Genomic DNA, 17,748 nt, shown 5'->3' on the forward strand with positions numbered 1-17,748 from the left:
TTTGGGAGCAAATTTAGAATTTCTACCCTTCTTCACTAGAATGTAGCACTTGCTCCCAAATACACGAAAGTAGGATACATTGGATTTGTTACCGGTTAGTAGCTCATACGACGTCTTCTTGAGGAGGCGATGAAGGTAGACCCTGTTGATGGCGTGGCAAGCCGTGTTTACGGCTTCCGTCCAAAAGTACTCGGGGGTCTTGAACTCTCCTAGCATCGTCCTCGCCATGTCGATGAGCGTCCTGTTCTTCCTCTCTACCACACCATTTTGCTGTGGTGTGTAGGGAGCTGAGAACTCGTGCTTGATCCCTTCCTCTTCAAGGAACTCCTCCACTTGAAGGTTCTTGAACTCGGATCCGTTGTCGCTCCTTATCTTCTTCACTTTGAGCTCAAACTCATTTTGAGCTCTCCTGAGGAAGCGTTTGAGGGTCCCTTGGGTTTCGGACTTTTCCTGCAAAAAGAACACCCAAGTGAAGCGGGAAAAGTCATCAACAACAACTAAACCATACTTACTTCCTCCTATGCTCAGATAGGCGACGGGTCCAAAAAGGTCCATATGCAGCATCTCCAAGGGTCTTGATGTCGTCATCACATTTTTGGTGTGATGAGAGCCTCCCACCTGTTTCCCTGCTTGACAAGCTGCACAAGGTCTATCTTTTTCGAATTGAACATTAGTTAGACCTATCACGTGTTCTCCCTTTAGAAGCTTGTGAAGGTTCTTCATCCCCACATGTGCTAAGCGGCGATGCCACAGCCAGCCCATGCTAGTCTTAGCTATTAAGCATGCATCTAGACCGGCCTCTCCTTTTGCAAAATCAACTAAATAAAGTTTGCCGTCTAATACACCCTTAAAAGCTAGTGAACCATCACTTCTTCTAAAGACAGACACATCTACATTCGTAAATAGACAGTTATACCCCATGTTGCATAATTGACTAACAGATAGCAAATTATAACCAAGAGACTCTACTAAAAACACATTAGAGATAGAGTGCTCATTAGAAATTGCAATTTTACCTAACCCTTTTACCTTGCCTTGATTCCCATCACCGAATATGATTGAATCTTGGGAATCCTTATTCTTGACGTAGGAGGTGAACATCTTCTTCTCCCCCGTCATATGGTTTGTGCATCCGCTGTCAATAATCCAGCTTGAACCCCCGGATGCATAAACCTGCAAGGCAAATTTAGGCTTGGGACTTAGGTACCCAACTCATGTTGGGTCCTACAAGGTTAGCACAAATATTCTTAGGGACCCAAATGCAAGTTTTGTCTCCCTTGCATTTTGCCCCTAACTTCCTAGCAACAATTTTCTTATCCTTTCTACAAATAGCAAAGGAAGCATTTAAAGCACAGTAAATTGTAGAAGGTTCATTCACTACTTTCCTAGGAGCATTATGAACAACATTTCTCCTAGGCATTTGATGAACAACATTTCTTCTAAGCACATTTCTACCAGGCATAACATGAGAACTAGAAGCAGTCATAGCATGAGAGTCATAAGCATGTGAACCAAAAACATCATGACCTCTAAAAGCATTTCTAGAATATCTCCTATCATAGTACATGAAAGCATGATTCTTCTTCACACTATTAGCCATAGGAGCCTTCCCTTTCTCCTTGGTGGAGATGGGAGTCTTATGGCTTGTTAAGTTCTTGGCTTCCCTCTTGAAGCCAAGCCCATCCTTAATTGAGGGGTGTCTACCAACCGTGTAGGCATCCCTAGCAAATTTTAGTTTATCGAAATTACTCTTGCTAGTCTTAAGTTGAGCATTAAGACTAGCTAATTCATCATTCAATTTTGAAATAGAAACTAAGTGTTCGCTACAAGCATTAATATCAATATCCTTACACCTAGTGCAAATTTCAACATATTCAACACAAGAGTTGGATTTATTTGCTTCTACTAGTTTAGCATTCAAATCATCGTTTATGCTCTTTAAGTTAGAAATAGAATCATGGCATGTTGACACTTCACAAGCAAGCATTTCATTTCTCTTAATTTCTAATGCAAGAGATTTTTGAGCCTCTACAAACTTATCATGTTCTTCATATAACAAATCCTCTTGCTTTTCTAAAAGTATATTCTTTTCATTCAAGGCATCAATTAATTCATTAATTTTGTCTATCTTAGATCTATCTAAGCCCTTGAACAAACATGAATAATCTACTTCATCCTCATCACTAGATTCGTCCTCACTTGAAGATGCATAGGTAGAGTTGCGAGTACATACCTTCTTCTCCCTTGCCATAAGGCATGTGTGACGCTCGTTGGGGAAGAGGGTTGATTTGTTGAAGGCGGTGGCGGCGAGTCCTTCATTGTCGGAGTCGGAAGAGGAGCAATCCGAGTCCCACTCCTTGCCTAGATGCGCCTCGCCCTTTGCCTTCTTGTAATGCTTCTTCTTTTCCCTCTTGTTTCCCTTTTCCTGGTCACTATCATTATCGGGGCAGTTAGCGATAAAATGACCAATCTTACCGCACTTGAAGCATGAGCGCTTCCCCTTCGTCTTGGTCTTGCTTGGCTGCCCCTTGTGACCCTTTAGCACCGTCTTGAAGCGCTTAATGATGAGGGCCATCTCCTCATTATTTAGCCCGGCCGCCTCAACTTGCGCCACCTTGCTTGGTAGCGCTTCTTTGCTCCTTGTTGCCTTGAGAGCAATGGGTTGAGGCTCATGGATGGGACCGTTCAACGCGTCGTCCACGTATCTTGCCTCCTTGATCATCATTCGCCCGCTTACGAACTTCCCAAGAATTTCTTCGGGCGACATTTTGGTGTACCTGGGATTCTCACGAATATTATTCACCAAATGAGGATCAAGAACGGTAAAGGACCTTAGCATTAGGCGGACGACGTCGTGGTCCGTCCATCGCGTGCTTCCGTAGCTCCTTATTTTGTTGATAAGGGTCTTGAGCCGGTTGTATGTTTGAGTTGGCTCCTCGCCCCTTATCATTGCGAACCGTCCAAGCTCGCCCTCCACCAACTCCATTTTGGTGAGCAAGGTAGCGTCATTTCCCTCATGAGAGATCTTGAGGGTATCCCAGATTTGCTTGGCGTTATCCAAGCCACTCACCTTGTTATATTCATCCCTGCACAATGAAGCTAGAAGAACAGTAGTAGCTTGTGCATTCTTATGGATTTGCTCATTAATGAATATAGGACTATCCGAACTATTAAAGTGCATTCCACTATCTACAATCTCCCATATACTAGGATGGAGAGAGAATAGGTGACTACGCATTTTGTGGCTCCAAAATCCGTAGTCCTCCCCATCAAAGTGTGGGGGCTTACCGAGTGGAATGGAAAGCAAATGTGAATTTGAATTTTGCGGAATGCGAGAGTAGTCAAAGGAAAAGTTAGAATTGACCGGTTTCCTTTGCTCGTAGTCGTTGTGGTCGTCGTCCTTTTGGGAAGAAGTAGACTCATCACTGTCGTCGTAGTAGACGATCTCCTTGATGCGCCTTGTCTTCTTCTTCTTTCCTTCCTTCCGTCTATGACCCGAGCCAGAGTCGTTAGGCTTGTCATCTTTGGGCTCGTTGACGAAGGACTCCTTCTCCTTATCGTTGATCACGATTCCCTTCCCCTTAGGATCCATCTCTTCGGGCGATTAGTCCCTTTCTTGAAGAGAACGGCTCTGATACCAATTGAGAGCACCTAGAGGGGGGGTGAATAGGTGATCCTGTAAAACTTCAAAACTTAAGCCACAAAAACTTGTTAAGTGTTAGCACAATTATGGCCAAGTGGCTAGAGAGGAGTCAAAACACAATAACCACAAGAAATCAATCACAGAGATGACACGGTGGTTATCCCGTGGTTCGGCCAAGTACAAAACTTGCCTACTCCACGTTGTGGCGTCCCAACGGACGAGAGTTGCACTCAACTCCTCTCAAGTGATCCAATGATCAACTTGAATACCACGGTGTTCTTGCTTTTCTTTTCTCAATCCCGTTTGCGAGGAATCTCCACAACTTGGAGCCTCTCGCCCTTACAAAAGATGTTCACAGAGAATCACGGAGCAAGGGAGGGAATGAGCAACGCACACAAGACTTCAAAAGATCAGAGCAACACGCACACAAGCAGCAATAAGAGCTCGCAACACAACTCAAAGAGTACACAACTCCACAAGAGCTCTATATGCTATCACAATGAATCGAATGCGCTAGATCAATGTCTTGGTGCTTAGAAAGGTTGTAGGAATGCTTGGTATTCTCCTCCATGCGCCTAGGGGTCCTTTTTATAGCCCCAAGGCAGCTAGGAGCCGTTGAGAACACATCTGGAAGGCTATCCTTGCCTTCTGTCGTCGGGCGCACCGGACAGTCCGGTGCACACCGGACACTGTCCGGTGCCCGATTTATTTCCATAAACAGCGCATCCGACCGTTGCTGTCTGTTGCAGATCCGGGCGCAGTTGGCGCACCGGACATGTCCGGTGCACACCGGACAGTCCGGTGTACCTTTCCGACCGTTGGGTCGGCCACGTGTCGCGCGCCGATCGCGCGGCCGACCGTTGGCCCGGCCGACCGTTGGCTCACCGGACAGTCCGGTGCACACCGGACAGTCCGGTGCACACCGGACTGTCCGGTGAATTTTAGCCGAAGTCGCCGGAGTAAAACCCGAGAGCGGCTGGTTTGCTCCGCGCTGGTCTGGCGCACCGGACACTGTCCGGTGCACACCGGACAGTCCGGTGCCCCAGCTCGAAACAGCATGTTGGCTGTACACAGCCAACATTCTCCTTTTCTTCTTCTCTCTGTTTCTAACACTTAGACAAATATATTAGTACACAAAACCAATGTACTAAGGCTTAGAAACATACCTTTACTTGTGATTTGCACTTTGTTCATCCATTGCATAAATTCACATTTTAAGCACTTGAGTTGGCACTCAATCACCAAAATACTTAGAAATGGCCCAAAGGCACATTTCCCTTTCAATCTCAACGTGAGACGCTGGCACAGGGGCGTTGTCATCTTCCGGCATGCTGAGGTGGTTGTCTTCGTCGTGATCCCCCTGATCGATGTGGAAACACTCGCGACTTGGGCCATAACCCTCGTCGTCGAGGCTGTGGTCATCGTCGGAGCAGCTGGAGAGGCAGTAGTCACATGCGGACATGAAGTCTCGCATGGCACTAGGATCACGGAGCCCGAAGAAATCCCAACCAAAGTCGGGGTCGTCCTCTTCCTCGGAACCCGCGGGTCCATAGGTTGAGACGACCGTCAGTCGGTCCCAGGTTGACCACATATGGTACCCTGGAAGGTCAGGATATGCCCTTGCGAAGGCGCTCACCGAAGCGAGGTCGCTTGGTGGATCGAAGCTGAACCTAAAGGGAATAGGGTGGAAAACAGATGGTACCTCTTGGTTGACGGACGGTGGTGAAGTCGCATCGGGGACGGAATGCACCGTCTTCTCAGGTACGAGGCTAACGCCCAACAAATCCTCCGCGAGGGTGCTGGCGTCATCAGTCCGCTTGGAGTTGGCACGTTGTGGGGAAGCGACACCCGTCGTTGTCTCAGGTGCGAGGACAACACCCAACATGTCCCCCGTAGGGGTGCCGGCGTCGTCGACTCTCTCTAGTCCGACAGCCGACGAGGTACCGCCTCCTGCCTGGCCACGGTTGCCCCGTCTCCCCCTCCTCCGGTGAGGAGGGTGGCGGGGCAAACCCGGATGCTCCTCTTCTGCCACGGGGAGATGCCGTCGTCGAGTTCGCCGCCGCTGGGCGAGCTGACGACCGTCGTTGTTGTCGTGCTACGAGGGGAGTAGTACCATGTCATAGCTGCCGTCGCAGGACATGAACTCCAGACTCCCGAAGCGGAGCACCGTCCCCGGCTAAAGAGGCTGCTGAAGGCTACCCATCTGGAACTCAACGGGAAAGTGTTTGTCAACAAGCAGCAGGCCCCTACCTGGCGTGCCAACTATTGGCGTTTCGGACCAGCAAGGACCGTCAACCGACCAGTGAATTTGTCACTGCGTGTCCCTGCCTAGATGGGTTGATGCAAGATGGAACACAAGCGGGAGGATGAGGCTTATATTATCTTGCACCGGGGTGCTCGTAGTAGGGGTAACAAGCATTGCGAGAGAGAGAGAGAGAGGGTTTGGCCTTGAGGTGAGCTATCTGAGTTTGCCTCCACCGCGTCTCTCCTACTCTGCCTGCCTTTGCTCGTCTGCCTCCGCCGTCTCCCCCCCATAGGAAGGCTCTGGACATCCCCTTTTATAGATACAAGGAGATGCCCAGCTGTACAATGGGGGTGTAGCTGTGTGCTAACGTGGCTGGCGGAGAAGTGCCTTGAGCCCTGTACACGTGTTAACGTGGCCGTCGAAGAAGTGCTGGAGCCCTATAGAAGCGCAGCTGGCGGTGCGGCATGGATTCTGCTGACGTTTCCTTGCTTCCGTAGGGAGCTGAGAACTATCGACGTCATAGACGCACGCGGGGAACCATCATTACCTGCTATCGGAGTAGTTTGGATGGGACACCGGTCTTGTTCCTTCGTAGCCTGAGGCAGCTAGCTAGGGCCAAGGTAATGATGTATCCCCTGTGGCGTGGTCGGTCCAAGCCCAAGGTCGGGCGAGGCAGAGACTTCTCCTGAGGCCGAGGTCTGGGGTCGAGCGAGGACGTGACTCCTCCCGAGGCTGAGGCTTAGGCCGAGGCCTGGGGTCGGGCGAGGCGGAGCTCCCTGTTGCGCCCGAGGCTGAACTCGGGGGATGTCGAGACCTGCTGTCGTCTGTCTTACCCTGGTGGTTGGCACAGTAGTCAGAATGGGGTGAATAGCGCTGTTTTCCTGTCAGAACGGTTAGTAAAGGGGCAAAGTGACTGCGGTCACTTCGACCTTGCGCGTGTCAGGATAAGGTGTGAGGCGATCCCCGCATTAAATGCGCATGCGATACGGTCGGTTGGTAAGGCGATTCGGCCGAGGTCGCTGTACGACAAAGTTCGCCCGAGTTTAGCCTTGGGTGAGACGGGGGTGCGTCTGCTGACTGAGGGGACCCTCGAGTGAGGCGTGAATCCGTCCGGGACTACTGTTCCCGCTCGAGGCCGGGCTCGGATGGGGTCGCGTCCCTTGGTAGATGAGGCCTCGACTTGAACCGCGCTTTATCAGTCGTGTATGGCTTGTTCTGAAGATGTTTTCCAGCCAGGTTAAGGAGCATTGGGGGTACCCCTAATTACCGTACACGACAAATAGTATCTATATTATGAACGTAATATCAATCAAAAAATTTATGAATTATTTAGTATGTATTATGTTCAATAACTGTTGCAATAGTAATAAAATTAGTTGTCGTTGTCACCAACCCGTGTTCTTCTGTCTTTGGTTTTCTTTTCGCTTCTATTCTTCACCACAGTTGTTTGTTTGATAGTTGCATCTTCAACAATGTTTTTTTTTTGCTTTGGCAGATTTGGTGAAGGAGAAATAACATGTCTGTGTGGTGATTGCCGCTGAGGAGGAGTTGGTTTCTCATCAAATCTGACATGCCGATTCTTCTTGAGGGCAGGCATGAAATCATCATCATTATCTATGTTTCCACTTACATCAGATTCTTTTTTTCCACGTCCTGCAAACCGCTTTGTATTACGCCTAACATAAAGTTGCTTCATTTGCTTTGGGGAATCAACATCTGGAGCAATCGACTGCCTCGAGTTGTTGGCATTATTCCCAGTGCGGGGGATCTCAACAGTACTTTTTGACTTGATTCGATTGTTATTTTCTTTGGGTCGGAAGGAGGATGGTCAACAGATTTCATTCTGAATCTAACTTCTGCACAATGCTAAATCTGCATAAATGATATATACAATATTTGAGATATATTGCACCTTTAAAACAACTATTAGGAAACAACCAACAAAAGTTATATATAAAAACCCGACAGTGTATGAATTGTATTGATACATTCATTAACTATTCCAAATGCATTGAATTGAATATAACTACATCCACATGTTAGCATATAATACGAGGGCATCAAAACTAATGTTCATCTCTGCAAATAATTATTGTCATAACTATGTACGTAATCAACATAAGAGCAAACATATTTGTCATAACTATATAAAAATTAAGAGATGAATGTTAATTAGCATAAGTGCAAACGTCATCCAACTGCCTACGTGTATAATACATTTATGCATTACTAATATGAGTCTATGTAAATTAATTAGTATCATAAATGTGAACGTAATCCGCATAAATACTGCAAGATTTTGCCAAAACAATCTAAATGTGTACCGTTATGTATGTTTGATTCCAATTAATTAAAAACAAAATATGCATAATAATGTCACACCGAAAATAATTTAGGGTTCCGCTATCAGTTATTTGGGGTTTAATATTATGAGTACCATACAAAATATTTTAACGGAATTTCAGATTGCAATCTATATCGTAGATAGATCGATTGCAACAATAACAAATGTAAAAACTCGTAACTGAGTACGCCTTCAAATCCGACGAGCAGACTAGGTCACTGAAAGATGCTATATGAAAATGGCGGATTGCACGAGTTCGTTTGCAACGTCAGTAAACATCTTTGAAAACCCCTAATGCGAATAAACTGTGAAATGGATCGGGTTTAGATACTATGAAAGTGGAAATATGCGAGCCACGACACCAGCCGGTTATTAACACTAGCGAACGAATATCGAGTATGTCGTCACCGAGTGAGTGGTTTTAGACCCGTGCCTAATGCTGATTTGATTTGAGGAGGTGCACATATGAAAATTGGTATGAAATTTTCAGGGACAAATTATAAAGTGGGTCTGTAGAGGTACATGCAGCAGCACGACGGGTTCGGTACCCGATGCAGTTGGATCACGTCTGTATTTATTTTTGGTTGTACCATCACTGCACGTCTGCACTTGCACTGTAGTAAATGCTAAGGGCATGTACAGTGGGTGTTTTAAGTTGTGTCTTACAGTGTTTAGGGGGGTGAATGTAAAAAAACTCAAGACACGTATCTTGACGAAGACACAGTGTCTTAGCTCTATGTTCGAGACAGGAGACTATCTGATTGGTCACTTTAATTTATTGAATACTCTGATTGGTACAATGAATATCGTAAAATACATGTTTTAGACATGACCACTGTATTCTGTTGTGTTTTAGTTGTATTTTTTACTTGGAGTACCGTGCAGCAGTATCTGGGTTGTACATGCCCTAACGCATACTCCGTCCGACCCATCCCATACTACACATTTTTTTAAATTATATATAGGGTTGAATTGAAAAAGAAAAAAAAAGCTAGTTAGAGGAGAAGCTATATTGGCCGTAACGTGAGACATACAGGACTGGGAGTCTGGAAGTAGGAGTGGACAGTGACGGGTGACGACTGTGCCTCTGAATGGATCCTATCCTACACAAGTCATGGGGGCCGCCGCCAGCTCACACACACTGCCGACGCTGCCGTGCCACTGCCATCCTCGAGCACAAGGGACCGACCAGACCCGATCCACAGCTCATCACACACACACACAGTGGCGAGCTCGTCAATTGCAGGCAAGACAGCAAGCGCATTTACACAGCACGCTGAAAGCCGGGACGCAGAGCAGCTTTTGCGCCTTGTCCCCTCCTGCTCGTCGCTTCCCTCACTCTCACAGCCACGCCACGCCACGAGAGAAGAATGCCGCCGACGCTGGGCCTGCTCCTCGCGGCGGCGGCGGCGGTCCTGCTGCTGCTGCTGCCGCCGCCACCATCGGCGGGGGCGCAGGAGACGTGCTGGTCGGGGCCGGCGCCGCGGCGCGGGGCGTGGATGTCCGTGGCCAGCTTCGGGGCGCGCGGGGACGGGCAGACGCTCAACACGGGCGCGTTCGCGCGCGCCGTGGCGCGCATCGCGCGTCGCCGGGGCGCGCGGGGCGGCACGCTGCTGTACGTGCCGCCCGGGGTGTGGCTCACGGGCCCCTTCAACCTCACCTCCCACATGACGCTCTTCCTCGCCCGCGGCGCCATCGTCCGCGCCACCCAGGTACCGGCTACCGTACGGGCAATTGCCCATCGCCCTTCGTGGTTCTTGGTCGCCGCCACTGCCAGCCATGCCTTGCTACCATCGAACTAATAAGTGAGCAGGACACGTCGAGCTGGCCGCTCATCGACCCGCTGCCGTCGTACGGGAGAGGGCGCGAGCTGCCTGGCGGGAGATACATGAGCTTGATCCACGGCCACGGTCTGCAGGACGTCTTCATCACAGGTTCTTTCTTACACTGCCAGCCAGACAGCCACCCACTGAGCCACTCCTCCATCGATCTGCTCAAAGCTCCGCATTCTGTTCTGGTCTGCGGCGTCAGGTGAGAACGGCACCATCGACGGCCAAGGCGGCGTGTGGTGGGACATGTGGAAGAAGCGCACGCTGCCCTTCACGAGGCCGCACCTGCTGGAGCTCATGTACTCCACCGACGTCGTCGTCTCCAACCTCGTCTTCCAGGACTCGCCGTTCTGGAACATCCACCCGGTTTACTGCAGCAACGTAGTGATAGCAAACCTGACTGTGTTGGCGCCGCACGACTCCCCCAACACCGACGGGATCGATCTAGGTAAGGTAAGGTAAATAAATACAATACCACCTGAGCTGAGCATTCCTTCCTGCTCTGCTGTGCTGACAAACAACATCTCCGCCCTGCAGATTCAAGCAGCAACGTGTGCGTCGAGGACTGCTACATCTCCGCCGGCGACGACCTGATCTCCATCAAGAGCGGGTGGGACGAGTACGGCGTGGCCTTCGGCCGCCCAAGCTCCGGCATCACGGTCCGGAGGATAACCGGGTCGGGCCCGTTCGCCGGCTTCGCGGTCGGGAGCGAGACCTCGGGCGGCGTGGAGGACGTCGTGGCCGAGCACCTGAGCTTCTCCGGCGTGGGCGTCGGGGTTCACGTGAAGACAAACTCGGGCAGGGGCGGCTTCATCCGGAACGTCACCGTCTCCCAGGTGACCCTGGACGGCGCCCGCTACGGCCTGAGGATCGCCGGCGACGTTGGGGGCCACCCCGGCGCGTCCTACAACGCGAGCCTGCTCCCCGTCATCGACGGCGTGGCGGTCAGGAACGTCTGGGGCCGGAACGTCCGGCAGGCCGGGCTCATACGGGGCATCAGGGACTCGGTCTTCAGTAACATTTGCCTCTCCAACGTGAAGCTCTATGGCATTGGCAGCGACTCCATCGGGCCGTGGAGATGCCGAGCCGTCAGTGGCAGCGCACTCGACGTGCAACCGTCGCCATGTGCGGAGCTGGCTAGTACGTCCGGGACAGGTTTCTGTACCTGAATCAGTTTTTCCGCCTCCTATAGCAGCAATAAAGACGTCAGCATTTCTCCATTTTGTTCATCACCTACAGGGCCCTTTGTTTCTTTGGCAAACTCTTCTGCGATTCAGCTGTCACTGTTGAATTCTGCTGTTGGCAGAGGATAATCTATTTTTACCAGCAGCCATTGCAAGAGAATTATTTTTACGTCCGTGAAATGGTGAGACCGATCAGCATTGCACATCCTGGTGTTGGTGTAACCAGATCCCCCACTGCCGTGTGGGCGCGGGACACTGCCGGCCCCACACGCAGTGACCGGCACTCACGGGTACCATGGACTTGTTTGGAAGCAAAGAGAATAAAAAAGATGAGTTGTATAGTGTTTAATGTTCCAGAAGAAGAGAAAGAGAAGCTTCTTGTAACACCCAAAGTCTTATTTTGGAAGACTAGTAAAATTCTCCCAATATTTTTAAGTTAAAATATATTTTTCATCATAATTATCTTACCTTTAAAACTATTCATTCTAAAACAATGTTTTCTAATTAAAAAGAAAGGTTAATAAAGGAAGGATTTCAGTAATAATTTGTTCCTTTGACAAATCATATATTTCTAGAGTTTTCTCTTAGGCCCCGTTTGTTTCGTTGGAATTGAATTTCATTTTAATAATTATAATTTAGACAAAACTAATTAAGTTTATATATTTATATGTGTAATATATTTGTATATTATCCTAAATCATATGAAGAGATAGTTATATACTACATTTATGTTATAGTGAAGCAAGTAGAAGAGTATGCTATAAGTTGTATATCAGAAAAATAATATGTAAATCTATAGAATCAATTTTCATCTCTCACCCCATGAATTTGAGATAGGCTTATATGATAACTTTGGAAAGTGGTGGAATGTCACATTCTAAAAAATAGTCTATTCTATTAGTAAAATTTCAATTCCTCAAAATGAAAGGAAACAAACAGGACCTTAAGGATTTTTATAAACTAGAACTATATTTCTCAAAATACATATTTTGTGTGTACATTTAAAAGCATACGCATAAATAAATGAGATGGGAAATAAATAATATAAAATTTTATTTTGCATGATGAAGTGTTATTATGATTGTGCATATGAATATGAATCATGAACCCATATTCAAATTTGAATTCAAAATAACTGAAATGGAATAGTGCAAATAAAAACAGAAAAAGAATAAAGAAAAAGAAATGAGAAGATTGCTCTCGGGCCCGAACCTCCCCTCGGCCCAACTCAAAGCATCTGCGCGACCCATTCCCCATCTCTTTCTCTCCCTCAACATGTCAGCCCAAGTCTCCTCTAGGGCGGCCCACGCACCGCATCACTGCCAGCGGGGATCGCATGCCAGCCACACACCTCCTTCACAGACTACCGCCTGATGCGATGACATATGGGGCTGCGTTGTCAGCTCGTCCTTCCACCTTGTAATAGAACCGCCCCCGTAGCTCGCACGCACTATAAATGGACTCCGCGTGGGGTGTGAAAGGATCACGATGCCCAAGAAGGGGGTGAATTGGGCTTTTCTAAAATTCAACAATAATTAAACCTTAAGCAAGAGCCCAACTTCACCCAACAACTAGTAATAAGGAAATACTACTAGAAATACAACAATGCTAAGACAATATTTCAAATACTTGCTAAACAAATACACAATGTAAAATGCTTGAATTAAGTGTGGAATGTAAAGCAAGGTTTAGAAGACTCCTCCAATTTTTCCCGAGGTATCGAAGAATCGGCACTCTCCCCTAGTCCTCGTTGGAGCACCCGCGCAAGGGTATCACTCCCCCTTGGTCCTCGCAAGAACCAATTGCTCACTATGAGATGATCCTTTGCCACTCTGGCACGGTGGATCCCTCACGACCGCTTACAATCTTGAGCCGGGTCACCAACAAGATCTCCAAGGTGATCACCGAGCTCCCAACGCCACCAAGCCGTCTAGGTGATGCCGATCACCAAGAGTAACAAGCCGAAGACTTTCACTTGACCAAGAGAAGCCTAATGCATGCGATGTGCTCTAGATGGCTCTCGCTAGCACTAATGAGGTCCAAATACGGGATTAAGATTTTCTAATCACCTCACTAAGCTATGTGTGTGGGGGACAGATATCCCCCGGGTCCACCGGAAGGGTAAAAGACCTCATGAGAGGCCCAAGAGCCCAATAAATCGTAAGGTCATTCCTTCATGGGTCTGGAGAGGGACAATCAGTAAAGCAGATTGATGTAAGGCCGGATTGGTGCAAGCCCGGACGGCCCCACAGCATTGAGCAAGCGACCACAACAGAAGATCCGACTTTCCCGCGCTGGAGCCCCATGCAACGGAACCAGGCGAGGATAGGTCGGCAGAATCATAGGAAGATAGACTCAAACAGTTCACTATCTTTTAGGTGCACATTGTTATCATATCCACGTGTATTGCCCCACGGTCGAATATATAAGGCCTAGGGGGCACCCCTTCAAAAGGATCGATCCCATCACTCAGCCATCCACCTCAACTCTCCACGTTCTCGCTTTAGAGAGCTACTTTGTAACCCATTACACAAAGCATACTCACCAGGACGTAGGGTGTTACGCATCTCTAAGCGACCCGAACCTGTAAACACTGTCCATTGTCCCTCGTGCATCTGGCACGAACCATTTTGCTACAGTCGGCGACACCGTCCTACTCCTAAAACACCTAGAGGGGCAACCCTGGGTGTGCGGTCGGACCCAAAACACCGACAGCTGGCGCGCCAGGTAGGGGGTGTGTCGACGATCCAAGCTAGCTCAATGGCCGTTACCTTCCACAGCAAGATCACCCTCCGTCTCGGATCCGTATTCTGCTTTGGAACAATCTCATCCATAGCAGATGAAGAGGGAACTTTACACCGCATTGCCGATCCGCCGAAAAAGAAGTCTCCTCCAACAAACTTCGAAAATACCGGAGAAGCGCAACCTCTAGCTCTCCGAAAAAAGATCGCCTTCAGAAAATCAGGGGCCGAGGGCCCGCTGACCCGGAGAACTCCACTATCTACTTCCCCGACGAAAGAATGGACATAGGTCGCAAGGAAGAAAGAGGCCGGGAGAAAGCAAGTTGTTCTTTCCGTTCCTCCGCCCTCAAAGGAGAACGGAAAAAAGATCATCACGACCACCATACCATTCTACCCCGACGTCCTCTTCATCGGGAGAGTGGAGTCGCCCCCCGTCTCCGACGACGAGCCGACCGCGCCCGGAGAAGAACCACCTCAGCGGGAATCCCGCCGATGGAGAAACCGGTGTCGAAACATTCGGCAACACCACGAGGCCGGAGAACGGGATCCGGAACAACCTATTTCGCGGGACGAGGTCTCGGAGATAGGAGAAACTCCGGAGGAACGCGTCTTCAGAGAACGAAGGAACTCCCGACGACGTGATCGCCACCGGGCTCAGGAACAAGCCGAGCAAGATGCAAGGCAACGCCGGGAGAATCCACTCTTCGGGCGCAACCTGAATCCCGACTTCGCCCGAGCCATGAACACGCCGAGTGAAGTCGGAGGAGTACTAGCTCGGATAGCTGATGGACTCCCTTGGACTCCTGACGCTGAGGGCTATCGACGACTGTTCACCCAGGCGGCCAACCATCTTCTACCGCTTGCTCACCCGCCGAACGATCTACGACACGCTATCAACAGTCGTCGGGACACGCGAAGCTCCATCAATGCTTCGCGTGAACGACGGCATGAGAACGAGATCCACCGCCGGGAGGAGTACGACAGGGATCATGGCATCCCAGCTCAGAACCAGGCCACCAGAACTGAGTCGGCAACGACCTCAACTGGCGGTACTACCCGGGGATGGTCGAGGAACCACAACAACTACTCCCCTCCCCGGGACAGACATCATCCCCGACGACAGGAGGACACGTGTGGAGTGTCTGCTCTTACTCCACGCCTTAGGGCCATCCAATGGCCCCCTAACTTCAAGGTATCCAATGTCGACAAATATGAACCTAAGCAGGATCCAGGGGGCTGGCTAGCCGTCTACACCACCGCTGCTCGGGACGTCGGGGCGTCCGAGGACGTGATGACCGCGTACTTACCCATTGTCCTCGGGTAAGACGCGCTGCAATGGCTGCGACATCTACCCCGACACTGCATCGACGACTGGGGCGATTTCAGTCGACGCTTCACCGCCAATTTTTAGTCCCTCTTCGACAAACCGGCGCAACCGTGGGACCTCAAATCCATCAAGCGCCGGGGGGACGAAACTCTCCGGTCATACCTCAAAAGGTTCCAGACCATGAGAAATCGTATCCCTGAGGTCACGGAGGCGGCCGTGATCGAGGACTTCTACAGAGGATCCAATGACTCGGCCTTCGTCCGAGCCATATTGCAGAAGGCGCCGACTACCTCCGAGGAGCTGTTCCGGGAAGCCGACCTCTACATCACCGCCGACGAGCGAGCCCAGGACCTCATCGGAGGAGCGAAGCCCGCACCGGCAGCACCACGACGCGACGCGAACCAGCAACCCGACAAACGCTGGGAGAAGAGACCTCGCGAAGAAGTACACGCCGCCGGACCACCAGCCTCTCGCGCCCGAGGAGGACCTCGCGGAGGCGAGCGCACGCTGGACGACATCCTCGACGCCCAATGCTCGTACCACAAGGACATGCGCCATACCCTTCGGAACTGCCGGGACTTCAAGCACTCTGTCGGGCACGGCCGACCCTTCCAACCTCTACCTCCTCCTCCGCCGAGGGGAGGGCCAGAAGAACCACGACAACCCTAGCAGCAGGAGGAGGGAGGAGGAGGAGCTTTCCCACGCGTTGACAGGGAGGTCAACATCATCTTCGGCGGACACAGATCGCAGGAGAATAGAAGACAACAAAAGCTCAACGATCGCCAGATATTGGTGGCGACCACCGGTCCTCCCGCCCCATACCGGTGGTCGGAGCACCCGATCACTTTCACTCGGGCGGATCAATGGCTCAACTTCGACCACCCAGGCAAATACCCGCTCCTCGTCGATCCGGTGATCCGAGAGAGCAGGGTGAAGAAGGTATTAGTGGACGGGGGGAGCAGCATCAACGTCACCTTCCCCCGGACACTCCAAGGCTTGGGAGTTCACCTCAAAGAGCTCCACGAGTCCGACACTCCATTCTTCGGCATCATGCCGACTGAAGGAGAATACCCGCTGGGCCACATCTACATGCCCGTCACCTTCGGAACTCCGGATAACTACAGAACCGAGTTCCTGAGGTTCGAAGTGGCGAACTTCGACTGCGGGTACAACGCCATCATCGGGAGGCCGGGATTGGCAAAATTCATGGCCATTCCGCATTACACGTACATGATACTGAAGATGCCAGGACCACAAGGAATCATAACTGTGCGCGCTGACTTCCAAGGCGCCGTAGAGTGTTTCCGAGTGGCCATCCAAGCGGCCCTCACCACCAAGTCGTCGACGACTTCTTCAACACAGGCGAACTCTAAGCCTGAGGAGGACCTTGCAGCACCGGCGAATGAAGCTCAGGCCGCGACCTCTATGCGGCCGACTGAAGAAACTAAAAGGATCAACCTGGGGTTCGCTGATGAACGCAAGACCGCCATCATCAGCTCCAGCCTGGACGACAAATAGGAAGACGCGCTCGTCCAGTTTTTGCAAGATAACCGAGACGTATTCGCATGGCAACCTGCGGATATGCCGGGAGTCCCAAGAGAACTGGCCGAGCACAAACTAAAGGTCTATCCCCAGGAAAGGCCGATCCGGCAAAAACTACGTCGTTTCACGCCCGACAAGAGAGAAGCCATTCGCGCCGAGCTAGCTCGCTTGGTCGCGGCTGGATTTATTAGAGAGGTGTTACACCCCGAGTGGTTAGCCAACCCTATTCTTGTACTCAAAAAGAATAAAGTGGATTGGCGCATGTGCGTCGACTATACTGATCTCAACAAACATTGTCCAAAGGATCCCTTCGGGCTCCCAAGGATAGATCAGGTGGTAGACTCCACCGCTGGATGTTCTGTGCTATCTTTCCTAGATTGCTATTCCGGATACCATCAGATTAGCTTGGCGAAGGAAGACGAGGAAAAAACAGCGTTCATCACTCCATTTGGTGCTTTCTGTTACACCTCCATGCCGTTTGGCCTCAAAAACGCTGGAGCGACTTATCAGAGAGCCATTCAAACATGCTTAGCTGATCACTGGGGCAAGCGTGTGGAAGCCTACGTGGATGATGTGGTAGTCAAAACGGAGAACTCGGAAAATTTCATTGAAGACTTACAGCTGGTTTTCAATAGTCTACGGCGGTACCAATGGAAGCTTAATCCCGAAAAATGTGTTTTTGGGGTACCAGCAGGAAAGTTACTCGGATTTATTGTCAGCCACTGGGGAATTGAGGCTAATCCAGATAAGATTGAAGCTATCATGAAAATGGAAGCACCACGATCACAAAAGAAGGTTCAGCGACTTACTGGATGTATGGCAGCTCTGAGCAGATTTATATCCAGGTTGGGAGAAAAAGGTTTACCATTTTACAAGCTACTCAAGAAGGTGGA

The 17,748-nt window shown here is 50.0% G+C and overlaps 1 protein-coding gene across 1 annotated transcript; it reads left to right on the forward strand.

Moving 5' to 3' along the window:
- Window positions 1–9,382: 9,382 nt before the first annotated feature.
- Window positions 9,383–11,281, forward strand: LOC100283011 (uncharacterized). The gene is made up of 4 exons (NM_001155913.2): window positions 9,383–9,944; window positions 10,046–10,166; window positions 10,264–10,509; window positions 10,599–11,281. Exons 1-4 carry the CDS (start codon window positions 9,603–9,605, stop codon window positions 11,228–11,230), a joined length of 1,341 nt encoding a protein of 446 aa, NP_001149385.2. The 5' UTR covers window positions 9,383–9,602; the 3' UTR covers window positions 11,231–11,281.
- Window positions 11,282–17,748: the final 6,467 nt, after the last annotated feature.

This window comes from Zea mays, chromosome 8 (genome assembly GCF_902167145.1).
Source record: "Zea mays cultivar B73 chromosome 8, Zm-B73-REFERENCE-NAM-5.0, whole genome shotgun sequence".
Classification (NCBI taxonomy): Eukaryota; Viridiplantae; Streptophyta; class Magnoliopsida; order Poales; family Poaceae; genus Zea; species Zea mays.

Coding starts and splice junctions, on each gene's coding strand:
- LOC100283011 (NM_001155913.2), top strand. CDS start 9,603: ATGCCGCCGACGCTGGGCCTGCTCCTCGCGGCGGCGGCGGCGGTCCTG. Junction 9,945..10,045: donor CCATCGTCCGCGCCACCCAG/GTACCGGCTACC, acceptor ATAAGTGAGCAG/GACACGTCGAGCTGGCCGCT. Junction 10,510..10,598: donor CACCGACGGGATCGATCTAG/GTAAGGTAAGGT, acceptor TCCGCCCTGCAG/ATTCAAGCAGCAACGTGTGC.